This window comes from Loxodonta africana, chromosome 16 (assembly GCF_030014295.1).
Source record: "Loxodonta africana isolate mLoxAfr1 chromosome 16, mLoxAfr1.hap2, whole genome shotgun sequence".
NCBI classification, from domain to species: domain Eukaryota; kingdom Metazoa; phylum Chordata; class Mammalia; order Proboscidea; family Elephantidae; genus Loxodonta; species Loxodonta africana.
The window spans coordinates 68,843,274-68,870,433 of NC_087357.1; the positions used below are offsets into that span (position 1 = coordinate 68,843,274).

The window sequence follows — 27,160 nt, forward strand, 5'->3', positions numbered from 1 at the left end:
GCCAGCAGGAGGCGCGCACGCACAGCCAGCGCCTGGAGGGGAGGCGGCGTCGCGCCCCGGTGGCGGCGTGCACGCGGCCGGCGGCGGGGCCGCGCACGCCGAGGGCTCAGACATCAGGACCGGCGCCGCGGGAGCCATTTCCGGGCAGGGCGGGCAGGGGCGGGGCCCGCAGTGGCGGCCGGACCTCCAATCTCCGCTACGGCGGAGGCAGCGGCGGCAGGGGGAGCCCGAGCCCGGCGGCCCCGAGCCGGTCGCGCGGCGAGGAAGAGACGTGGGAGGTGGAGCCGGGCCGGCCGGGGAGAGTGTCTGGGGCAGGGAGCGGAGAAGCTGGTTCCAGGCTGAGAAGGCGGACGGGGTAGGGTCCGTGCTGGGCAGGGGGAGGAGGGTCGGGAATGAGGAGGATCCAGGCTCAGTCGGGGGAGGGTCCTGCTTGGGGGGGAGGGTCCTGCTTGGGGGGAGGGTCCTGCTTGGGGGGAGGGTCCTGGCTGGGGGGGAGGGTCCTGGCTGGGGGGGAGGGTCCTGGCTGGGGGGGTGGGTCCTGCTTTGGGGGGGAGGGTCCTGGCTGGGGAGGGAAGAGGGGGCAGGGTCCAGGACCGGGAGGATCCGGGCTGAGGTCGGGGGGCACCCGGCTGGGGACCGAGGGGTCCCGGTCGGGGCACAGGGAAGGGTCCGGGCGGGACTGGGGAGCAGATGCAGGGCGGGCGGCTGAGCCGGGGCAGCAGAAGCCTGGCTGGGGAGGGGGCGAGGGCGCCGACTCCCCCGAGGGCCGAGTGGGTGAATGGTGGGAGGACGCCGGGCTGGGGTGGAGCTGATTCTGGGAGAACTGCCCCGGCGCCGGGGTGGGAGTGGGCTTGGGGCGGCTGAGCTTCACCGATCCTCCCTACGTAAGGAGAGGCTTATAGGGAGGGATGCACGAGTTCGACTGCGGGGTCAGCTTACTGCTGCAGGGGCTGAAGTGGGGGCTGGCCCCTGGGGCTGGGGCTGCCTTCAGCACCCGGTCCTCAGCGCGGCTTCGGTTGAATGGGCCGGGCTTCTGGGCTCCGGGACCCGGGGCGGGCAGGGCGTTCTCTGAGTGACTACCTGGGTGGAACGGTTTTGGAAACCTGGGTCTGGATTCGTCTGGTCGCCTGTGGGCGGGAGCGCAGGTCCAGCCGGATCCTCGTTCGCTGGCTTGGGGCTGTAGGGGTGGAGTGTGATTTCTGGACGTGAAATCTGAGCTCTCTAAGGAGGCAGAGTACGATTTCGTGACTGCTTTGGGAGATCTCGGCGGGCAGAGGCCACAGTTTAAAGCTTTAGAAGTAAACAAACCTGGTTCCCTTTTACAGATAGAAGAGGAAGATGCCTAGTACGGACCTTCTGATGTTGGTGAGTCGTTTCCAGACACCCTCCTTGTTGTAAGGCGCTTGTCTCTTAATGTTTATTTTAGTCCAAAGGATGTGTGTGTGAACTTTCCCGCGGATACTTGTTTCGGGGTAGTTGAGCATTCCTGCCACCTTTTATTTTAGGTTTAATAATCAGGATGGACAGATGACCAAACTAAAGGCATGAGCATATGGAGAATTTCAAAATTCTTAAAGAATCTTTTTCACAATCCTTGCTGTTTGTTTTAATCCTACTACCAGAGCGGATTTTTAAAAACCTGTGTTATAACATTTTATAAGCCTGCCGTAGTTTGTGTTTCTCAGACTGGACGTACGATTCCCTGAAAGGTAGATCTCATCTCTTGTGTATGGATGGATGAGCACCTGCCGTAGTGCTCTGTATAGTAGGTGCTTAACAAATGCTTCTCGAATTGAACTAATCTGCATGTGTGGTTTTTTGTTGGGCCAAGATGGTTGCTGTGGTAGATGCTGTTTTCTTTTCTCCTTCTGTGCTGGTTTATTTTTTCTTCAAATCGAGCTGGGAGAATGGTATTGACAAATGAGTGTTTACTAAAATGGCATTTTATTTTTGGGACATTGGTGATCCTGTAAAGGCTTTTTAGGGTGAGAATTATGGGGAGGCCGTAGCCTTCAGATAAACCTGTTAACCCATTGCCATTGAGTTGATTCCGACTTATGACTTACAGCGACCATATAGGACAGAGTAGAGCTGCCCCATAGAGTTTCCAAGGAACACCTGGTGGATTTGAACTGCTGACCCTCTGGTTAGCAGACGTGGCACTTAACGACTGTGCCACCAGGGTTTCCAGCTTTCACATAAGCATTTAGTTTTTGTTAATAAAGCCACTTTTCAGAGCCTGGTATCTTTTTGTGCAAGATACGTGATTTAGAAACAATTCCCTTCCTTCACTTTATCCAGCTATCTGGAAGAATTGGCTGGCGACACTGGAAAATTGGCAAAAACTAACAGTGAGGTTTTCTTATACTTGGTGCTGATTTCCTATTGTGGCAAAACTTGTTAGGTCTGTGAGAGAAAAAAGGGAAAGGAAGTTGCGTTTAGTTCTGGTCTGAGATGGGGAGCAGTGGTGATTTTAGGTTGTGTGTGAGATGATATACAGGTAAATACTTGGATTATGCACAGATCCTAGCAAAGAAGTCAGCTGAAAGAGTTTCCTGCCCCAAATTTCATGGATTTTCAGTAGACAATAAATCAACCAAAACCAAACTTGTTGCCGTCGAGTTGGTTCCAACTCACAGCGACCCTGTAGGACAGACTAGAACTGCCCCCATAGGGTTTCCAAGGAGTGGCTGGTGAATTCAAACTGCCAGCCTTTGGGTTAGCAGCTGAGCTCTTAACCACTGTGCAACCAGGTCTCCAGATCATAAATACCAATTTTTAATTCTTATTACAAGAGTAATGTATGTTTATATTGGGAATATTGAAACTATAAGCAAAAGGAAGGACCTCCCCACTCCGCATAATTCCATCACTCAGAGAGGAGAACCACTTTTGGTAGCTTGGAGGGCTAATGCATTTCGATTTATAATAATCAGCAATTTCTGTTTTTCCTTTTATAGATCAGTATATGTATGTAAACCACAGATTTCTATATGTAGTTAGGAAAACTCTCCATGTACGGAGATATGCTTATTACTTCCTGGGACTGTGTTACCTGTGTTACCAGTCAGAGCAGTGATTGCTTTTATTCAGAATATTAACTGTGGAATCAGTTTTGTTTTGAAGTAGTGGCCACCACTACCATTCACTTCCTTACCTGATAATCTAGAATGTTTAGGGGTGTGGCTTCGCTTGTTGCTGTAAAGAATTCACATAGATATGACCCGTCCTTGAAGTCATCACTGTCTGATGACAGCATACTTGTTACATGAGGTGCTTTCTTTGAAAAAGTTGTCATCCCTTCCTTGAACTGTGCTGTGGTATTTGTGACTGATGGTAAAGAACAAATGATCAGTGCTGGGTTTTCGATGGGGCGCTAGACCATCATGATCCGAGTTCAGGATCCGTCTCTGGATACGTTATGTGATGTACAAGACATGTTCTTTGCCCTCTAACTGGAAAGAAAAGACCCAAATGAATAAAAAAAAAACCTCAGTGCATTTCACAGAATATCAGAAATAGAAACAACTCCAGAAGTCCTGCGATGCAACTTCTTTTTTGCAAGAATCCTTTTTAGAATACCCTGATAAAGGGGTATTCAGTCACCTATCCTTTCTGCTTTCTGCTAGGGGAAGAAAGTGAGAATACACTAGGAAGCAGTACAAGATAGATTAAAGAATAATAATATAAATCTGATAGCTTAAAAAAAAATCTGATAGCTTACATAGCATTTATTATGTGTTGGGTGCAGGAATAGTTATTCTATATACTTATTTAATTTTTACAAAAACCCTTAGAAAAATATGTTGATATCCTCCTTTTGAAAAACAATAGACTTGGAGTAGGTAACTTAGAGGTAAGTAACTTGCCTTGGGTAGTATAGCAATTAAATGGTGGAACCACATTTTAACCCCAGTTGATCTGACTTCAGATCACTACATGTGACACTGTAAGGGACAGCTATTGCTGACCGTTGTGTCCAATGGGCAGAGTTTGTGGAGAGGGAAACTGGTAGCAATAGCTCCACCTTATAGGGGCATTTGGAAATGTGCGTGTATGGGGTTGTTTTGTCTTCTAGGATAGTATTGTCTGAAAATACTTTTTTCATTATAGAATCTTCTTGCTTATTTTCCTTTACGATAGTTAGGGTACTTTATGAAATGAAAAAAATTGTGTCTGTGAGTATAATGTTGTAATCTTTGAACTTCATTTTAGAGTCGTACAGTGGGATTACAAATGTTTATTATAAAAAGAGGACATTGGGTCTAATCAGATTGAAAACCACTTCTGCGAATAGTCTAATATGATATAAAACCTGGTCAGCTGGAGTCCATACATGACAGACCTTGAACTCCACTGCCCCTCGCTTAATTTTGCCCTGATTTGATTAGGCTGTTTTCCCTGCCTTTTTTCCATTTGCTCATATATGACGAGTCATGGACTGCAATACTTTCCACTCATGTCTCAGAGAGACCAAAATAAAAGAGTTGTATTCATCTGCTGAGAATTGCGATGCTTTCAGAGGGAATTCATGCAGTTTTGTAGCAACCTTTCTCTAATTTGGCAACCATCCTTTTCCGTATCCACCCCCTCCTGAGTGCCAGGGGGTCGTATCACTTTGCAAATTGCCAGAGACTTGTAGTTTTTAAGGAAGAAGTCACTTGAACTAAGCCTGTTTCTTCCGTGGCATGTCCTTTTTTCCATCCAAAGAAAGCTAGCTGGTATTCATAAGGGAATCAATTTTAGCGCGTGTGGCCTGGTAGTGCTGGGTGGGTTTGAGTGATAATTGTTTGTCTAGGGCAGTGGCTTTCAACCACGGGTGGATTTTTGTGCCCGTCTCCCTCTAGCCCTCCAGGGACCTTTGGCAATGTCTAGGGACAATTTTGGAAGTCGCTGCATGGTGCAGATAGTTAAGTGCTTGACTACTAGATAAAAGGTTGGTGGTTCGAACACACCCAGAGGTGCCTCAGAAGACAGGCGTGGTGATCTGCTTCTGAAAGGTCACAGCCTTGAAAACCCCATGAAATGGTTCTACTCTGTGCACATGGGGTCGCCCCACAACTAGCAATAACAGAAACAGTTTTGGTTGTCACACCTAAAGAATGATACTGGCATGTAGTAGGTAGAGATCAGGGAAGCAACCGAACAGCCTATAGTGCATATAGTTCCCACAACAAAGAAATGTCCAGCCTAAAATGTCAGTAGTGCTGAGGTTGAGAAACCCTGGTCTGGGCTTCCTAACCACAGGTGATCAGGTGTCTGTGTACTGTATGGCTGGGGAAATGAGTCTTTTACAATTTAATGGATTTGTTATTGTGTTACTTGAGATTATTTGGCTCATGGATCGTGCCCCACTTTTTTGGAATATACATTGGAGAGCGTATAGCATGATCTTTTGTAGCAGAGTAAAATCCTTTTTTTTTTAATAAATTTTTATTGTGCGTTAGGTGAGAGTTTACAGAGCAGGTTAGTTTCTCATTCGATAGTTTTGTACACAGTGTTCCATAACATTGATTTAATTCCCCACAATGTGTCAGCACTCTCCCCATTTCTGCTCTAGGCTCCCCGTTTCCTTTCATCTTGATTTTCTACCTTTTCCTGCCTTCTTATCTTTGCTTTTGGGCAAATGTTGCCCTTTTGATCTCGTATAATTGATTGTTCTAAGAAACATGTTTCTCTTGGGTGTTGTTTATTTTATGGGCCTGTCTTTGGTTTGGCTGAAAGGCAGTATCTGGGAATGGCTTCAGTTCCAGTTCAAAAGGGTATCTTAGGACCGCAGAGTACAATTCTTGAATGCTTTCTTTGCAATATTTCTGCAGCACTCTTTTCTTAATTTGGAAATAGGAAACCTCTCACAGTTTTGATTTTGGGATTTAAAAATCAGATCTTTCCAGGCCGTGAGCTTTATCTTTGATGCTTGGGTCTTTTTCAGGGATGTTTGCTTTCTGAATCCTTAAATGGGAGTTAAGCAATAAAATGAAATATCCACGCTAAAAGCTCATTTGTGTTCTTTAAGTCTGGTGTCTTGTTTGTAAGATTAGCTAGAAAACAGGGAACTGGTAGATGGAACATTTAAAAATTTAACATTTGCGTGATCATTGTAGGGGGAACACTCCATTTGGCATTGTTCCGGTCTTATAAGTGAAATGGAACTGTAACAAGAGGTATGATTTCTTTAGCCTGTGGAGACTGGAAAGGGGAGTTACAAATAGATAAACTCCAAATTCTAGCATTTGCTTGATCTTGCATTAGGAATTTTTAGTAACATTTACCTTCTTAATTAGGCTTTGCCCAGTCTCATATTACATACAGTTTGTACACATTGGTGACACGATTGGGAATCAGCCTGGGATTAAAAATTTTCCCCAGGCAATTGATTTGCAGGTGAATCACTTCATATGTGTCAATTATACAGAACCCAGTTACTGAGAGAAAACCCATGCTGTGGGATAAGGGGTGATTGGAGCCACCTAGGAAGGTGGAAGTGTGAAGGCTAACAGTAGTTTGTTGGATATGTCAGTCATCTCCTGGCCCAGTTCAACAGTGTGATTGAGGAATTGAACGGAACTACTTAGGTTGGGTAAGGTTAAGGAAAACCAACAGAGGATCATGAAACACTTAGGGCTAGCACCAGCATAGACCCATTAATACCCCTAGGCCTGAGAGGCAAGGAAGGAGAAGTGACTGGAACCCATGGAGAGCTTAGCTGCTGCTGTCTGTCCCTGTTGGAGAGACTGACCTGGACCAACTATTAGCCCAGCAGGAAAAGGGTCAAGGGGAAGAAATTACGCAAACCCCTTCTTCTCACACCCTCTGATCTCCTTCTGGACCCTCCCATTGGTCCAGTCCACCAGGAAACCAGAGGATTAAAGACACTGGTTGATTTAATTCATAGCGGGCAGCCTTGTGGTACACAGCAGAGTTGGAGACAGTTGGATAGTGGATCTGGAGGAACAAGTGGAGAATAGCAGAACACTGAAGTGACAGGATCAGAATCAAGATGCAAAATTAATTTTCTTCTGAGGACTCAGTTTCTTTGAGAAATACATGGTTAGGGAAATTTCAGTCTGGTTATAGGCATTAGACAAACATTTCATGTAACGTTTGATAAGTCCTACAGTAATTAGTAAAGAAATTAAAAGAATTAAGCCAGTTTGTAATACAGAGCATAGACAGGAACTGATATCAATTGGTAACTAACCGAAGATATCTAGAAAAGGAGAGGCAGGCATAGGAGGTGTCTTAGGCTGGGTTCTCTAGAGAAGCAAAGCTAGCTTTCTCTTTCTCTGTATATGTGTGCGTGTGTATATATGTATGTATACGTATACATACATATACATAGGAGCCCTTGTGGTGCAGTGGTTAAGAGATTGGCTACTAACCAAAAGGTTGTCAGTTCGAATCCACCAGTTGCTCCTTGGAAACCCTATGGGGCAGTTCCACCCTGTCATGAAGGGTTGCTATGAGTTGGAATCGACTTGACAGCAATGGATTTTTGGGATATATATGTACGTGTATATATATATATATATATATATATATATACATATATTAAATAAGTACATATATAGAGTGAGAGAGAGAAAAAGATTTATATCAAGGAAATGGCTCACATGGTTGTAGAGACTGGAAAATCCCAAGCCGTGAATCGTATCAGGCTTGAGGCCTCTCTTATCTCATGTGGCTGTGGGGGCTGATGAACCCAGGATTGGCAGGTCAGATAGCAGGCTGGTGGCTCACAGGCTGTGGAAGCTGACATATCCAAGGTCGGTAGGTAAAATGGCGGGCTGCTGGCTCAGGTCCCCAGAATGGGCGTTCGGATGATGACAAGCTGAACGCAGGATCCAGAGCCGAGCAAAAGCCAGCGAGTTGGATGCAGGCCATATCCCCATGGAAACTCCCTTTCAACTGATTGGTTGCTCACAGTGCATCTCATCATGGAGGAGATTACATTATATCAGATCTCGTCATGGAGGTAGTTAAGTCATTACATAACTGCCAAACCACTGAGAATCATTGGCCAGCCAAGTTGACACACAACCTTAACAATCCCAGGAGGTATTGAATGTAGTCAAGTAGCCTTTTGGTGAATTTCCCTGAAGTCTTGTTCTATTTCTCCTGTGGTGTTTACGTAAACACAGGGGGAGGTATTAGCAATGGTGCAAACTCTTTGATGTGCAGCAAGGAAATCAAGAGCTATTCTGTCGTCTAATTCAACCTAGTAAGAGATTCTGAAGGTCTTGTTGAGCAACTTTTATTTGCAACCTCATCATCTATTTGAACCATTGTAGCAGATTATGAATGCATTTCTTAAATTGGAGAATACTATCATTAGGTAAAAGGGCATGAAGGAATACCCATCCTAATCCAGGTTTCTCAGCTACTGGATTATGTGAAGGCATATATTCTCTTTTATTTTGGTTAAGGATCTTTAGATTACTAGTCCAATGAATACTTCCATTATAAGAGTAGATATCAAGGGGAACTTATAGGAGCCTAACGTGTATTGACCTGGCATATGCCAACCCTCCAAGCAGGGTAATGCCTGGGCATAGGACTTATTACTGGGATATAGATCCCTTATTATACCATAATTAGATCCTCTACATAAAAACACATAACCATGAAGGGCACAAATCATGTTGTTTCCAGTACAGTTGTAAGGAGAAGGGATAGTTTGATTGCTGTTAGAGCCAATCTTCTGTTAGAGAATTATTACAAATGGACAGTTACTCTGTTCTCAGTGGGCTCCAAAACCTGCTATAAAGGAGGGAAGAATCACGTCTTTTTAAGCAACTAGGTAGTTCAGTTGCAGTACTTGATAAAGTGAAGTATCTAGGGAAGTCTGCATATTGGATTGGAAGGTCATTTTTGCAATGTCTTAAAATTCTTTGGAAAGAAGAAAAGCTGGATAATTTTATATTAGAGCACTTCAGTTTTCATTCCGTAATCCAGGTTAAATTAAAGCATGGTGCTTGAGACCGGGCCGTTAATTCGGGGAGGTACCAAAGTCTAATGCGTGTGGCTCATTTAAAGGTAATGTTATTACTAACAGTAGTAATAGGTACAAGACTGTAATTCGATATGGGAAAAGCTAATGGATCTGAATTTTTGTGTCCAGATAGTGGCTGGGAGTGGCAAATCCAGCATTCAGTCAAGTTGCTGGCATTAGCTACTGATCAGGTTAGTTTAACAAATGCGTTCCTTTCCTATGTGTCAAAAGAGATTGCTGGAAAAAAGAATGAAACCTAAACGAACCTTTATGTTGATTTATGAAGGAGGAAGACCATAAACATGAAGTAAGGTTAATAACATGAGAATAGGTATGCTTATGAGGTAAAATCCACAAAATTCAGCAGGATGCGTGGAGTCTCATTCCGTGATCTTGGGCCTGGCTGTCTACCTTAGATGTCACCTGCTTCTGGTTACAGGGGCATCTAAAGTGATTTTTAATTCTCCAGAGGGCTGACTGATCCATAGAGGTGTCTTAGTCCTTTTTAGCTGTGATGAATGAATCCAAGATTTGACTCCTTTTAGCTTGGCAGCACATGAATTGATGAGGAGAACTAGATATGATCCCTTCTAGAGAGGCTCTAAGGAGTCTTTTAATTGATTTCTTTTCTGATATACATATTCTGGGACAGTGTCAGGCAGATTGTGGAATTCGAACTTCTGGTCATCAAAGCCTTCTTTAGCCTGTGAGAAATATTTGTTAATGTATTGGATTAAAGAGTGGCAGTACTTAAGTAATTCAGGTTGAACAATATTAGAATCAGTATGAGCAACGTAAGGGAGGATCACGGGCCTTCTGGTGATTATTTCGTATGGAATAAGTTTATGGGATCTAACCAGGGTAGATCTTAAATTCAAGAGAACCAAGGGAAGGACCTGGGTCCAAAATAAATTTAGAGCTTCACAAAGGTTGGCTGTTTGAGTTTTTATTATTTCATTTGTTCGTTCTACTAGACTAGATGATTGAAGGTGGTAGGGACAATGCAATCTTTGAAAAATAAAGAAGATTTGACACATTTCATGGATAACTTGATCAGAAAAATGTGTCCTCCTATCACTACAAAGAATCCTTGGTGCTCCCCAGGTAGGGGTAATGTTTTCAAGAAGTTTCTTAGCTACAAAGGCTGCCATTGCATGATGGCAGGGGAAAGCTTCTACCCAGTGTGAAAATCTATAAATCATTACTAGTACGTGTTTATAACCATTAGAAAGTAGGAGCTGAATAAAATCTAATTGTCATTCAAGCATAGGCCCAGAGGGTAAAGGGTAATGTCCAGATAAAACTTTTAAGATATTTTTTTGGAATTATAGTAAGGGCAGATAGGGCAGTGGGAAGTAATACACATTGCGGCTTCAAAAAACTTTCCCCATCAATATTTTTTTAAGGTTTCAATCATCTTATCCCATCCCAGGTGGGAACCTTCATGCAGGGTACGCATTGTACGAATATGTAAGAAATTAGGTAGGATGGGTTTCTGATTAATTATCCATAATTTAGTGACAGGACCTTGGTAGCAACCTACCTTCTTCCATACTCTCCTCTGTTGGGCTAATCATTGGTGCTTTAAAAGTTTTTCTAAAGTTAACTTATGAAGGCTGGAGCCATCAATAAACAAGTTTGGGGAGTCTCTTTTCTTATCCATCATGAGGTCAAGAGTAACTTAAGAAACAGCCTCTTTGGCTGCCTTGTCTGCAAGATTGTTCTCTTTAATTTCCTTTGTCTGGGGTATTCCTTTTGGCTGGTGAGCTTGTATCTTTATCATAGCAATTTCAGAAGGGAGCAATAAAGTATCTAAAAGGTCTGTCAGCCTGGAGACAGGGTATCATCTGGCTACAGCATCAAGTTGCAGGCTATAATGGCCTACAGGTTTCTGATACCCTCCATGTCTCTAGGTTAATATGCCTAGAGCATTTCTAGATACCTTGTGCACGAATAAGGAAGAATCAGGGTGGTAGTTTGGAAAACCTAGAGCTGATGTTTTTGTTGAAGCCTCTTTTAGTTTGTTTACAGCCTCCTGATCTTTGGCTGTAAATGGAATGGATCTGGTTCATAGGCCTTTAAATATTTATATAGGGTTGAACTAATAAAGAAAAATGGGAATTAAAGTTCTAGAATAGCCACAAAGCCAGAGAAATTCTTAAACAGTTGCTTTTTCGTTTCAGGTATAAGGAAAGTAAAAATGGCTTCCTTCCAATTAAGGTTGACAAAGATACCTTCTGCAGAAATTAGGTGGCCTAAATATTTGACAGAAGGTTAGGAGAATTGCAGCTTTTCTTTAGAAACTTTATGTACACCAGCAGCCAAATGTTTGAGCAAGGCTGCACTGTCATCAATGCAAGTTTGCTGGGATGTGGAACATACTAGGAAATCATCAACATACTGCAGTAAGTTGTATTCATTCATGAATTACAAAGGCTGCAAATGAGAATCTGAGAAAAGTAAGTGGGAGATTCAGTGAATCCCTGGGACATTACAGTCCAGGTAAATTTTTTTCCTAAGTGAAACAAACAAATATTGGCTTTCTGGATGTACAGGAATACTGAAAAAGGCACTGCAGAGGTCTTTAACTGTGAAATGGGTTGCATTGGGAGGAACATAAGACAGCTGTAAATGTGAGTATGGGACTACTGGAAATCTAGGAATTAGAGTGTGATTAATTGCATGCAAACCCTGAACAAATCTCCAGACCTTATTATTTTTGACTAGAAGAGCAGGGATATTAGAAGGGCTGGTGCAAGGAACAATTAAACATTTGGAAAAGAAACATTATATAGTAGGAGTTAATCTTTCTCTACCATTTAAGGGGTTACTGGGAAATCTTCGGCAAAGGTTTACATAGATCTATTTTTATCTCAGTCTTAATCATTTCAGCTGACAAGGTTTGGTCTACATCCATGGACTTAGTAGCCCATAAGGTTTTAGGGATTAATGGAAGAATGTCAAGGGGAAAGAGGATTAGATTGGGCTGAACTATCAACATGCATAATGAGCGTTTGCATATGGCAAGCAGCCTCTTCTTCCTGAATGTATTCTAATTCAGGACCCATTTCTATTGGTTTAGGAATGTCATGCAGACTCATTAATATCTCCCCTTTTTCAGTAATTGTAAGTGACAATTCTGTTTAGATAAAAGTTCTGTCCTTAATAAATTGACAAGGGTATCAGAACTGAGTAAAAAGGATGCAAGTCTTCAATAGGACCAAGAGAATGAATCATCATTTGTTCTTGGTTGATGACCCCCACGACTTTTGGGAACGTAGTACTCCAGGGTGGGGGCTTTTTTAAATAGGTAGGGTTAATAGCAGACAGAGTGGTTCCACTGTCAATTAAAAATTGACTAGTTTCTCCATTAATAAGTAGTGTAGTTTTTTCTTGCTGATTAAGAGCCATCATAGGAAAAGTCACTGTTATGTCCTCTGAGTCCCTTCATTCTATATCCGGCTGAAAGGTATTTTGTTCAGGAGCTCTGGCTTCATTTTTTAATTTATAACATTCATTTTTCTAATGGTCAGGTTTTTTGTTGCAGTAGTGGCAGATGCCAGTCTTAGGGCCATTATAGGGATTTAGTTTTCTTTTGATTTGGGGACTGTAACAATTATAACTGGAGAGCCATCAATTTATTAGTCTTAGAGACCCTTTCGGCCTCAAGAGTTTGGGAAAGTTTATAAATCAGATTTGTTAATTCTGCGATAGGAGCTGTTTCTCAGTTGAGTTGATGTTGTTTCAAGGCTGGAATTTCAGGTTTCAGTCCAGGCATAGAAAGAGCATTAAAAGTTCTGGTTGCGCCTGGAGCGCTTAAGGTAAGGACAGAGTGTTCAGAAAACTTTTGAAATAATTAGGTTTGATCATCATGAACACTCTCATCCCTATTCTGTTTATAAGAGTGAAGTTTTGTCCAGTCAATCAGTGGAGAAAGGGCTTTTGGAATGACCTCAAATAATCTTTTACTCATGACTTGAGATTCTTCTAGCAGCTATTTTATCTATATTTAAAGCTAAATTATCTTTGGGATTTTGCCACTCAGCCTGCTCTATCCACAGTTAAGATTCCCCTTGTCCCATTATCATATGGACTAAACCAAAAAACCCAAACCTGTTGTTGTTGAGTTGTTTCCAACTCATAGCGACCCTGTGGGACAGAGTAGAACTGCCCCCTAGGGTTTCCAGGGAGTGCCTGGTGGATTCAAACTGCTGACCTTTTGGTTAGCAGCTGTAGCTCTTATCCACTATGCCACCAGGGTTTCCATCATATGGACTAGTTGATATAAAGCAGGGAGTCCAGGTTGGTTAGCCTCAACCAGGGTCTTAAATTCCTTAGCAAATTTGTAAAACTACTGTAGAAATTTTGGGAAATCTTTCATAATGCTACTCAATTCTGAGCACATCCAAGGGGTAAGATCCTCAGCATCCATACTGGGCTGGATTTTAAAGGGCATTTTGAAAGTAGGGTTTTATTAGTTGGTTTCTTAGGAAAGAAAGGAAGTTCAGATAGAGTATTATTGGAAGGCTAGGAAGGCAAAGAATGGAACAAAGGAGAGATAGCTGGCAAAGGGGCAGATAGAGTAGGAGCAGGGTTTTGACATTGTAGCTCCTTATTTTGTTTAGCTAATTTGGAAACAGTATCCTGCAGAGAAGCAGTTTTATTGTCCTGATGTTTCTTGGGTTGCTATGAGTTGGAATCGACTTGATGGCAACAGGTTTTGGATGTTTCTTGGAGGCCTCTAGATGCCAATCAAAATAGGCATCCTATTGAAGTGGTTTGGGAGTCCTTTATTTCTAACCTATTGTGCAGAAAAACCAATTCACAAAGGTCAAAAGAATCTTAAAGTGGCCACTGATTTTCTAAACTATCTTTAGTGAGGTCATGCCAATTGGACAAAAATGTGCACGTTAAAGGACCACAGTGCTTGTTAATGTAGTAGGCCAGAGTCCCAGAGAGTGGCTCTGATTTATCCCTGGATCTGATATTTCCCATCATTTCAAAAGATAGTAAAAGTCTTTCTTGCAAAAACAACAAACAAAACAAATCCCATAGTAAAACTCAAAAAGTTGTGAATGCAGAGACAGTGGAGCTTGGATTTGAGAGGTTATTTACCTTGAGGTGACTCCTGAGAGTTTGCAGAGGTGGAGAGTCCAAGCAGTTCGGCTGGTACCAAAGCCGGAGTCCTCAATACCTTGGGGTTGCTGAAGGCAGTGCACGTTTGAAATACCACTTCTGATGCCAGAATTATCAAAAAAATTCTCGTACTCTGTTAGGAGTAAAAGAAGGGAGTTTTACTGAGGAATAACAACTTGTGTTGGGCAGCACTAAGCAACATTACAAAGTGCTCCACCAAGCAGAAGAAAAGGCAGAGTTTTTATATATGAGTTCAAACTGTAAACATTTCATAAACAACTCTTTCTTCATATCAATTAATCTATTTTCAAGCATACATTTCCTGAGAACAGTCTGTACAAACAATTTTAAGAACATTTTAATCACATTCCTTGCAACACTCTTGGCATATATTTTCTGAGAACAACCATTTCTTGAACCCTTCCTCTGTTTACCCAAGAGCTGTGTGGATTAACCTCTAATTGAAAGCTTGCTCTGAACGCCTCTAGATTTGAGTTTCTGCTAGCACAATCCTTGGAATCTTAATTGCCTGTAGGGCCTTTGGAAATCCAGTAATTCAGCTTCTCTTACTGTGTAGGGATTCCCTCCACAATACTCTGCCAATGGTGGAAGTGGATACTTTCTCAGGGAGTCCCATCCATTGTCGGACAGCTTTAATTGTTAGAGTTGCTCATTGTCCCAGTCACTGAATGCTTCAGTTAGAATTAAGTTTGTCTGTATATGACAGAAAAATATAAAGTAATGTAGATTTTAAAAAGCTAGAAATAATATTCTCCTAAAGTAAAAGAAATCTGGGGAGGTAGACAGTTCCTGTCTGGTATGCCAACTCCTTGATCACCAGGGTTCCAGGCTATTCTGTCTTGCAGTCTCCCGTCATCCTTAGTGCGCTCACTCCTGGACCAATGTAGCTGCTTTGAGCTCCAGCTATTATGACATGTTTCGTTCATTGGGTTGAGCAAGGGAAGCAGAAGCAACCCTTTTTTTTTTTTAATTAATTTTTATTGTGCCTTAAGTGAAAGTTTATAAATCAAGTCAGTCTCTCGTACAAAAACTTAGGTACACCTTGCTTTACACTCCTAACTGCTGTCTCTCTGATGAGACAGCACACTCCCTCCCTCCACGCATCTCCCTTCTAGACAGGAGATGCCAACATAGTCTCATGTGTCTACTTGTCCAAGAAGCTCGTTCTTCACCAGTATTATTTTCTATCCCATAGTCCGGTCCGACCCCTGTCTGAAGAGTTGGCTTTGGGTATGGTTCCTGTCTTGGGCTAACAGAAGGTCTGGGGACCATGACCTCTGAGGTCCTGCTAATCTCCAGTCTGACCATTAAGTCTGGTCTTTTTTACGAGAATTAGGGATCTGCATCCCACTGCTCTCCTGCTTCCTCAGGGGTTCTCTGGTGTTCCCTGTCAGGGCAGTCATTGGTTGTAGCCGGGCACCATCTAGTTCTTCTGGTCTCAGGATGATGTAGTTGCTGGTTCATGTGGCCCTTTCTGTCTCTTGGGCTCGTAATCGCCTTGTGTCCTTTGTGTTCTTCATTCTCCTTTGATCCAGGTGGGTTGAGACCAATTGATGCATCTTAGATGGCTGCTTGTTAGCGTTTAAGACCCCAGATGCGTCTCTCCAAAGTGGAATGCAGAATGTTTTCATAATAGATGAAGCAACCATTTTAATTAAAAATGTTTTTATACAACATGTATAAAGCAGGTATTTACATTTTAAAGACTAATAATAAAGAAAACAATGATATGTCTACCATCCATGTTAAAAAGTAGGACATTTGACCCCAACCCCATGTACCCACCACCTTGATTATGTCCCCTTCCCTCCCCTTTAGGGTTAATACTATCTTGATTTTTGGAATAATTATTCCTTTACAATTTTTTGTTGTTGTTGTTGTTAAACAGTGTTACCACCTATGTATGCATCCCTAAGTTTAATTTTGTTTTTGAAATTGGAGCAAATGGATTTATACCATTTATGAATACCATGTGTTTTTTGATGATTTTCTATATTGCTCAATATTTTTGAGATCCAATCACATTGTTGTGTGTAGCCTAGTTCATTTGTTTTCATTGTTGTGTAGAATCTAATTGTATGACTAAACCATTGTTTATCCATTCAACTGATGGTGGACATTTGGGTAGTTGCCAATTTGGGGCTTTTTTAGAACATCACTGTTAGTGAACTTCCTTGTATGTGTCAAATGATCACAAGTGCAAGAATTTTTCTAGAATTCATACCTAGGAGTGGAGTTGCTGGAGGTACAGGGAGTACCTTTTTAACCTCACTAGATAATGCCAAACTTTTTAAAGAGATTTATACAATTATACTCCCATCAACAGTATGTGAGAATTAGTGTTCTTGTACAGCTTGACAAACTTGATATTTATCAGGCTTGTTACTTTTTGCCAGTGAGGTGTGTAAATCTAATTACGGCTTCAGTATGCATTTCCCTGATTACTAATGAAGTTGAGTGCCCTTTTAAATGTTTATTGACCGTTTGGATTTCCTGTTTTGGAAGTGCCTCTTCAAGTTTTGCGGAGCCCTGGTAGTGCGGTGGTTAACAGCTTGGCTGCTGACCAGGAGGTCGGCAATTCAGATCCACTAGCCACTCCTTGGAAACCCTCTGGGGTAGTTCTGTTCTCTCCTGTAAGGTCGCTATGCGTCGGAATTGACTCGATGGCAATGATGGATTTGGTTTTGTTTGGCTTCAAGTCTTATGCTTTAGCTCTCATTTGTCTCTTTTTCCTGGTAGTTCTGTTAGATTTCGTTGTCTGAGATTTTATTACTAGGTACATGCAGACTTAGCATTGTTAACATCTTACCTTTTGAATAGAGGTTTTTATGTAATAATGCCATTTACCTTAATATAATATGGCTATATCAGCTTTTTATTATGAAACGGGCAAAGTGCACATATTTGATGAATGAAAGGTCTGCTGTACAGGTAGGAACTGCAGATCAGTCCTCTCAGCCCATTCTTCTGGCATATTGTCATTTATGCGTGGTGGTAAACCATGAAGTGAATAAATAACTTTTGAATAAAAGTGTCCAGTATTCTTTTCTGAGGCATAACTTCCATATGGTAAGGGGCACTCATCTTAATTGTGCAGTGAATATTTACATATGTGGGCACTGCAACCACCCAGAGCAAGGTAAAAAAAATTTCCAGCACCCAGCAGTTCCTCGTGTCCCTTCTCAGTTGATATCTCCCTAATATTCTCACCATAGATTAATTTTGCTGATTTTCAAACTTTATGTAAGTGGAATCAGGGAGTATATTCTCTTTTGTCTTTTTTTGCTCAGCAGTTTGTGAGATTCAGCCGTGCTGTTATGTAGCAGTAGTTTATTTTTCTCTTATTGTTTGTAGTGTTGTTGTTGCCAGGTGCCCTACCAATAGTGACCCTCTAGGACAGAGCAGAACTGCCCCATGGGATTTCCTAGGCTGTAATTTTTTTTTCTTTTATTGTACTTTAGATGCAGGTTTACGGAGAAAATTAGTTCCTCGTTAGCACAGTTAATACACATATTTTTTTGTGACGTTGGCCAGCCGCACAACATGTTAACACTCGCCCGCTGTTGACGTTGGGTTCCCCATTACCAGCCTTCCTGTCCCCTCCTGCCTTCTTGTCCTTGCCTCGGGTGTGGTGTGCCCATTTAGTCTCATTTTTTTTTAAATAATTTTTATTGTGCTTTAAGTGAAAGTTTACAAATCAAGTCAGTCTCTCACACAAAAACCCATATATACCTTGCTACACACTCCCAATTACTCTCCCCCTAATGAGGCAGCCTGCTCTCTCCCTCCACTCTCTCTTTTCATGTCCTTTTCGCCAGCTTCTAACCCCCTCCACCCTCTCATCTCCCCTCCAGGCAGGAGATGCCAACGTAGTCTCAAGTGTCCACCTTATCCAAGAAGCTTACTCCTCACCAGCATCCCTCTCCAACCCATTGTCCAGTCCAATCCATGTCTGAAGAGTTGGGTTTGGGAATGGTTCCTGTCCTGGGCCAACAGAAGGTCTGGGGGTCATGACCACCAGGGCCCTTCCAGTCTCAGTCTGACCATTAAGTTTGGTCTTATGAGAATTTGGGGTCTGCATCCCACTGCTCTCCTGCTCCCTCAGGGGCCCTCTGTTGTGGTCCCTGTCAGGGCAGTCATTGGTTGTAGCCAGGGACCATCTAGTTCTTCTGGTCTCAGGATGATGTAGTCTCTGGTTCATGTGGCCCTTTCTGTCTCTTGGGCTCGTAATTGCCTCGTGTCCTTTGTGTTCTTCATTCTCCTTTGATCCAGGTGGGTTGAGACCAGTTGATGCATTTTAGATGGCTGCTTGCTAGCGTTTAAGACCCCAGACGCCACTCTTCAAAGTGGGATGCAGAATGTTTTGTTAATAGATTTTATTATGCCAGTTGACGTAGATGTCCCCTGAAACCATGGTCTCCAGACTCCTGCCCCTGCTACGCTGACCTTCGAAGCATTCAGTTTATTCAAGAAACTTCTTTGCTTTTGGTTTAGTCCAGTTGTGCTGACCTCGCCTGTATTGTGTGCTGTCTTTCCCTTCACCTAAAGTAGTTCTTATCTACTATTTAATTAATGAATGCCCTTCTCCCACCCTCCCTCCCTGCCCCGTCTCATAACCACGAAAGAATGTTTTCTTCTCAGTTTAAACTATTTCTCAAGTTCTTATAATAGTGGTCTTACACAATATTTGTCCTTTTGCAACTGACTAATTTTACTCAGCATAATGCCTTCCAGGTTCCTCCATGTTATGAAATGTCTCACAGATTCCTCAGTGTTCTTTATCGATGCGCAGTATTCCATTGTGTGAATATACCATAATTTATTTATCCATTCATCCGTTGATGGGCACCTTGGTTGCTTCCATGTTTTTGCTACTGTAAACAGTGCTGCAGTAAACATGGGTGTGCATGTATCTGTTCGTGTAAAGGCTCTTATTTGTCTAGGATATATTCCAAGGAGTGGGATTGCTGGATTGTATGGTAGTTCTATTTCTAACTTTTTAAGGAAGCGCCAAATACGTTTCCAAAGTGGTTGTACCATTTGACATTCCCACCAGCAGTGTGGAAGTGTTCCAATATCTCCACATAGGCTGTGATTTTTATGGGAGCAGATTGCCATGTCTTTTCTCCTATGGAGCGGCTGGTGGATTTGAACCACTTACCTTTAGGTTAAGAGCCAAGTGCTTAGCCATCACACCACCAGGGCTCCTTTGTGTAGCATTTACAATGTAGAAAAATACTGCAATTTATTTAGTCATTCTATAGTTGATCAAGAGTCCCAGGTGGTGCAAACAGTTAAGTGCTTGACTCCTAGTTGAGAGGTTGGTAGTTCAAACTCACCCAGAGGCACCTCGGAAGATAGGCCTGGCAGTCTGCTTCTGAAAGGTTATAGCCTTGAAAACCTTCTGGAGCAGTTCTACTCTGCACATAAAGGATCGTAATGAGTTGGAATCAACTTGACAGCAAGTGATAACAGCAGCAACATGGTTGATCAGTATTTGTTTCCAGTTTTTTTTTTGTTTTTTGTGATTGAATGAATATCGACTTTCATAAGTAGTACTAGACACGTTTTACAGAGCTTACTATACATCAGGCTCTGATTACTTCCTTATGTGACTGCTTTCATTCATAGCAACCCGATGAGTTAGAAAGTATTCCTTTTTCCCTCCTCCTTTTTTTTTTTTAATTGCGCTCTAGGTGTAAGTTTACAGCGTAAGTTAGTTTCTCATACACAGAAATTTATACACACATTAATACGTGACCCTGGTTGCTATCTCTGTAATGTGACAGCACACTCCCCCTTTCCACCCCAGATCTCCCGTGTCCATCCACCTGGCTCCTGTCCCTTTCTGCCTTCTCGTCTCGCCTCTGGACAGGAGCTGCCCGTTTAGTCTCATGTATCTTATGTTTCCAGTTTTTGGCTGTTGTGTGTGATGCCGCTGCATGCCTGTGCTCATCTTTTGGTGAACGTAAGTGAGATTGCTGGGTCGTCATAAGGTGAACTGCCAAACTAATCTCTGAAGTGGGTGTACCAGTTTATGATCCTGTAGGCTTTTCTTAATATAGAACTTTTGGATTTAGCTTTGGGCCAAATAACTTAAACTTCTGTAACCCGTACGTTCAGTATTAGAGATAGCTCCGAGAACTCTTTTTTGATGTAGTCTAGGCACTTTGTAAACGTGAAATGCCCTTTTGTATAATTTCTCTGGAGAGTAAAAACCTACTGTATTCTTGTTTATCAAGTATATAAATATTTGTAAACATTTTGTGGGAGCAAAGCAACCTTGATCCTTTTTAAGTATTAAAAAGGCCACGTGAAGGGCAGAGCTTAGATTTGTAAAACGCTATTTGTAGTAGTTAATTCCAAAGTTAAAATCATAATCTCTGGAACTCTTTGGAGTCTAATTTTCTGTTGTGGTTTATTTACACTCAGTACTGGGGAGACCATATTCTCTGGAGCCTTTTTCCAGAGGCATTTAAATTCACTCTTTTGAAATGCCTTTTGACAGATGGGTCTAAAAAGGAATAGATCGAAGCTTTGAGACACTTGAGGCAAATAGAAAGTTCTGTTTTCAGATTATAATAGGGAATCTTGGCTAAGACGAGAATGCTGTGGTGGACCTGCTCCGTGTCTAGCTTTGTGGCAGCCAGGATGCAGTCACCTTAAAATTTCAAGTGCTTTCTCAACACGGTGACTACAGCAGTCGGGATGGCTGAAATCAGGTTTATGATCTGTGAACATTTGCAAGGAACAGATTTAACCCACTTTTATAGGTAGGTAGGGAGGCACTTGGAACTTTCTGACTGAATTTGGAGATTGCTGCAGGCTAAGAGTTGACATAACATTTGTCCTACAAACACTATTGTGTTTTATTACCTTAGCGCCGACGTGGAAGTCAGACTACTTACAGCTGCTCGCAGCTTGGGTCTTTGCTTGGGACCCTGTGAAAGTTGCTTCCTTTTGCTGCTTTAAAAGGAAGATGTTTCTCATCAGAGAATTCAGATTCATCACATATTTCCTGTTTATTGTGTGCAGTCATTTGCTTATTACTTCATTTAATATTCAACAACTGTTTGCTGAATTGTACAATAGCTTAACTATTATACTTCCAGTGTAATGGAAGCTTTTGATTACTAGTCCGGACTTTCCACCCCAGCACAGTGGTCTTTTGGAGACTACTGTGAACATGACTTTTAAGAGCCCCACAGCAGGGAGGAGGACATCTTTTTCAGACAGCCAGGGTGTGTGCTTGTGAACTGCCAAAGAAAAAATAGTTTTTAAAAAAAGTGTCATCATTTTAGTAGGTAGTAGGTAGTATTTCTGTTTATAGACCCTTAAAAAAAAAAATGTTTTTAGACAATGACCACTCACTTTGCCTAGCTTATACAAAAATTGCTCTACAAATTTCTTGAGTTTTTCATAGATACTTAAACTTGTTTTCATTGGAGTCCAGAGCTTTACACTCTATTTCTGGAATTGTAAAGTTTCTTTTATCTTTGGTCTGTTTGTTAACTTTTTCAGAAGGACCCTCTTTTTAAGAAAGCCCATGAATCCAAAGAGTCTTAGGTAGTTGGTCTTGTGAATCCGAGGAATCTTAGATGGTTGGTGTTAGCTGAGAGAACATTTGGTGAACGTAAATGGAATTGCTGGGTCATGAGACTTTTTGTTTAAGTGTACAACTTAATGTTTTTTTAGAATATTTACAGAGTTGTGCAACCATGCAAACCAAAAACCCAAACCCAGTGCTGTCGAGTCGATTCTGACTCATAGCGACCCTGTAGGACAGAGTAGAACTGCCCCATAGTGTTTCCAAGGAGCGCCTGGCGATTTTGAACTGCCGACCCTTTGGTTAGCAGCCAGTGGCAGTTACCCATTACGCTACCAGGGTTTCCAGTGCAGCCATCACCTCATCAATATTAGAACATTTTCAAAAGAAACCCCGTTTTCTAACAGCCACTTCCTCATTCCATCCCCTGCCCCCCCCCACCAACCACCTGGCCCTAGGCAACCACTAATCTACATTCTGTCTCTATACATTTGTCTATTCTGGACATTTTATATAAGTGAACCATACAGCACGTGGTCTTTTTTGACTAACTTCTTTTACTCAGAATAATATTTTCAAGGTTTATTCGTACTGTAGCATGAATCAGTAAGTACTTGATTCCTTTTTACTGCAACCATAAGACTTTCTGGAGAATTTTAAACAATGACTATATCCAACAGGGTTTCTATTTTGTACTTACTTTTTTTTTTTTAAGGTCACACGGAAACCCTGGTGGTGAAGTGGTTAAGAGCTACGGCTGCTAACCAAAAGGTAGGCAGTTTGAGTCCACCAGGCACTTCTTGGAAACTCTATGGGGCAGTTCCACTCTGTCCTATAGGGTCACTATGAGTCGGAATTGACTCGATGGCAATGTTTTGTTTTTTTTTTTTAATGGCATCCCCCAAGTTAGTAACCCCTGCTCTAAAATGAATCATAGACACAGTGTCATTGAGGCCCCTATGTGACCTAAAAAAAAAACAAAAAGCAAAAAACCAAACACGTTGCTGTCGAGTTGATTCTGACTCACAGAGACCCTCTAGGACAGATCAGATCTGCTCATAGAGGTTCCAAGGAGCGCATGGTGGATTCGAGCTGCTGACCTTTTGGTTAGCAGCGGTAGCTCTTAACCACTCCGCCACCAGGGTTTCCACTTGGGGGATATGGACCTCAATAATTGGCCTTCAGAATACTCTGAACCCTTTGTAATTCTTTGCAAGATTTTATTTCACAAGCAGTTCTGTGTGTGGGGGAGAGAGAAGATCTGTAGCTTTTGTAAAAGATAATTTTCAAAAAGTAAAATCATAGCTCTCATACAAATATAAGATGAGCACGTGTTAAAGATTCTATTTTACTCTAGTAAGAAAATCAGGCAGGTTTTATAATCGGTTCAAAGGTAAAGTCCAAAAAATAGACACATTTACAGATCAGAAATACTGAAATGAATATGCAAATGGAGGCAAAACTAGTTTCTTCCATAGTGAGGGAGGGAAGTCAGCTGAACCTTTACCTACCAGAAAGAACAGAATTTGCATGTTTACAGGTAAAGGTGATTTTGCATTGCTGTCAATTATCTGCAGGCTTCAGAGCTGTAAAATAACTTCTATAGAATCAGAGCCAGATAACCCAGAGGGGTGTCCTAGACAATTTTCCATTGGAAGTACACATTTTTGCCTGTACTTTTAACAGTTTATCAAAAAAGTCCAAATTTTAGTTTTAAATTTAGATCCCTTCACCTGCTTCCTTCAGTTCCAAAAAGTCGCTCTTTGTTCATTGGATTTTGAAGGCAGACTTTTCAGAGGGTGTTTTGAATAGAATTGTGTGTTAGAAATTTCCAGAGAAGTAGCTTTTGCAACTTTCTTAGGTTATGCTTCTCAGCACATATTCAGTGTTTCCCATCTCTAATAGCAGCATGATTGTTGAAGGGAGGGGATTTCTACAAATGGTTATAAACTTGGAAAGCCTTAGCCTTCAGCAGTCTCAGTGACAAAAATAGAAAATCCTATCAGTAAGATAGGTGTAGGAAGAGAGAGAAGCGCAGATAACTTCTTCCCCAATTGCGGTGTGCTTAGGGAGGTCCCAGCTTCTCCTTCTTGTGTGATGATCTTGCCAGTATCCAAGGAATTCTCATTTCTAGTCTCCAAAGGATAATGAGTAATTAATGCCAGTGTTCTTCTTCTTTTTGTACTTTGAAAGGTAACCTCTGTGCTTGGACGCAGTAAGTCATTTAGTTAGCCTAAGAGTCCCTGGGTGGCCCAAACCTTTAAGCACTGGGCTACTAACCGAAAGGCTGGCAGTTGGAACCCAACAAGAGGCACATCAAAAGAAGATTTTTTTTTTTGTCCTCCTTGATAGGCTTTATTATGCCAATTGATCAAAACCTTGGCGATCTGTTTCTGAAAGGTCACAGCCTTGAAAACCCTATGGAGCACAGTTCCACTCTGCAACACATGGAGTCTCCATGAGTTGGAGTCGACTCATTGGCAACTGGTTTTTGGTTAAGTGTACTCTAGGAGCTCGTAGCATGTTTGGCAACATACCATCTGCAAGTTTGCATAGTACTCTTTTCCCAACATTTTACCTCCTTGCCCTAGTCTGAGAGTGGATTTACAGACTGAATACATAATTACTCTTAAACCTCTACATCCCTCAACTTGTTCCTTTGTAGATTGAATTTACTTTTATGCATCTTTAGTTGTCTCTACTAGTTTTACGCCCAGCTACTAATCTAAAAGGCTGGTGATTTGAACCCACCCAGCAGCACCACATTGGAAAGGCCCGGCAGTCTGCTTCCATAAAGATCACAGCCAAGAAAACCTTTAGGAGCAGTTCTGCTCTATAACACATGGGGGCGCCATGAGTTGGAATCAATTTGACAGTGAGTCTGGGTTTTTATGTTTGTTTTCATGCCTTGTTTGATGTATTTTAGAAGAGAGGCGCCCTGAATTGCTACTTGACAGAATCAGATCTGTCTTCACTTGAGGCCTTGTCCTGACCACAAGTAAATAAATAAAATGACTGACAGTGTTTAGCCATCAGCTGTGATGAGTTTAGAGGCTTCGTTTTTCCAGGAGTACTTCTGACTGAATTGGGAACATTGCATGTCTGTCCCTTTTATGAGGCGAGGCTTCCTTTTGAGATCAACTTGCCAGATTCTGGGTCTCTTGACTCACATGGTGGAATTTTGGGGAAATATGTGGTTTGTTCTTTATCTCCTAACAAATGATGAGTCAGTGTCTTCAGACATTTCTGTATCACAATCACTTTTAGTTGCTTGGAGTGGCTGTTTGGTCCTGTTGCTCGATTCTTACTTTAATGACCCGAGGGAATTTTCCCTTTGGGCTTGTGATCTGTTATTGCTGAAAACTTTAATGCCTTTTGAGGCTGTAAAGACAATAGTGTTTCCTTACCTGTTTACACTTTGAAGTTCTGCAGATTGTGATATAAGTAAGATTCATTTAGCTTTGTTTTCCACGTTATGAGAATAAATAGGCTGTTTGGGTCTTTTCTGTATTTTAACCTTACTCCCTAACCTGAGCCTCAGTCCTTAGAGTACCATTTGATCTTAAGACGTTTAACGCAGTGGATTAACCAGCTAAAACAGGTTTTTCTTTTCCTCAATAATCTATTCCTGCTTTGAAGCTCGAATTTTCTGGCTCTTCTGGCAAAACTGCTGGTTTTGAATTGTGCAATTGTATTGGAAGTGAAGAAAATGGAAGGGGAAGGAAAATAAACCTTTCTTCTCTGTGGGATTGCTGGATGGAAGATTTTGATTTTATTAATACCTGGCCAGGGAATGAATATTAGCCAGGAACAGTTAGTTGCTCCTTTGTCAAAGTCCTGATAGATCTGGATTGGCATGGCTAGGCCCTGACCTTAGTACTTCCCAAGAAGGTTGGTGGAAACCTTTTTTCCTCTCTTGAGAGATAGATAGCCACTAAGCTTGATGATTGGGTCCCAGTAGTAATGTCAAGTCAGCTATCAGGTGGTTCTTTTATAAAAGAAGGGGAGAGAAGGGAGCCCATTATAGAGAAGTCGTTCTTCACCCGAGATGCGTATCACAGAGTGGTGTTTCAGATACACTTTCTGGGGCTCCACCCCACTCTCACTGAAGGTCTGGGTGGGGTGTATGGAGAAAGCTTCTTGGGTGATGTTGATGTACCCTACTGGTTGAGTGGAAAGAGTATTGGACAGCAGGTCAGATTCTAATTGGAGCTTAGCCTCTTGTTTGACCCATATTATTGTCACATATTATTAGTCTTTGAACCTCAACTTTTCCATCATTGAAATGGGATGGTCCTAGGTGGTCTCTAAGGTTCCTTCAAGTCGGCCCCCAACTCATGATGATTGTATGTGTTACAGAGTAGAACTGCTCCATAGAGTTTTCTTGACTATAATCTTATGGAAGCAGTTTGCCAGGCTTTTCTTATGCAGCCACTGGGTGGGTTCAAACTGCCAACCTTTATGTTAGCAGCTGATGGCAAACCTTTTGTGTGACCCAGGCTCATTCTAGTTAATGTTTAGATATTTATAATGTTTTGAAGCCCCGAGGAATGCTTCCGGTGTCTCTTGGAATTCAACTCTGAGTTGAATTCATGGGTTCTGAGTGAATTCATAGGTTCTGAATTCATTGTCTGAGTCGAGTCATGGGTTTTAATTCTGGCTTTGCCACTTACTATAAATGTGATGTAGAGCAAGTCTCTTAACCTTTCTTGGGTAAGATTCCCCTGTCTATAAGGTGAAACTGTGCATTCTTAACCTGAGAGCTTCATAAGGTTATAAAGTACAAATAAAATACTGTGAAAGCCTTTTAAAACCATGAGTTGTGTAAATATTACCAGGTATTCTCAACAGATAAGTTAACGCTTTTTAAGTACTTCATCCTTTTCTGTGCAGGTTGTCACAGCGCCTTTGGGCCTCCTTCTAAATTAGTTCTGTTCCCTCTATGGTCAGGTGGCCACCTAATCTTTGGGATTTAAAGGGAAGAGAAAGTTTTAAGTGAAACCAGTGGGTGAACTCCGATTCCTGTAGAATAGTGCCATGCACAGAGTGAAAGTCACTGTTGAATGAATGAAACTGTCTCACAGCAGTCAGCGTGTCAAGGGCAGCACCAGGGTGGCAGGGCAGGCGTCTTCCTAGGTTGGCATGCATAGCTCTTAAGGGGCCGTCTGAGCGATTGCTCTTGAATGAAACAAATACAGAGGGTTAGCTATCTGTTGTTGCCATTTGCGTTAGCTCCAAGGCCAAGGCAGAAGCAACATCTAGTGCAGGTCTGGAAATGTCTGCCAGGTAGCTTTTGTCTTTTAGTCACATTCACTTTTAGAGTGTTTCTTCTGGGATCCGTTGGCAATTAAGAAATTTATTGGAAAAAAAATCACTGCCTGATTGGTACTTGGTCCAGAGCAGCACCAGTTCTCAAAGGTTTTTCTTTGATGTGAGGGGCGGGGCAATGCAGGGTGGGTGATGTC

General features: G+C 42.0%; 1 protein-coding gene across 2 annotated transcripts in view; it reads left to right on the plus strand.

Moving 5' to 3' along the window:
• The first annotated feature begins 215 nt into the window (after positions 1-215).
• Positions 216-27,160, plus strand: part of SGPL1 (sphingosine-1-phosphate lyase 1) — a 103,753-nt gene continuing 76,808 nt past the window's right edge. The window contains exons 1-2 of one of the 2 annotated variants that reach the window (XM_064269670.1): positions 216-360; positions 1,326-1,365. In XM_064269670.1, the coding sequence (XP_064125740.1) occupies positions 1,339-1,365 (27 nt within the window). In that variant the 5' untranslated portion in view covers positions 216-360; positions 1,326-1,338. The remainder of the gene's footprint in view (positions 361-1,325; positions 1,366-27,160) is intronic. The other variant, XM_064269669.1, reaches the window with a different exon arrangement.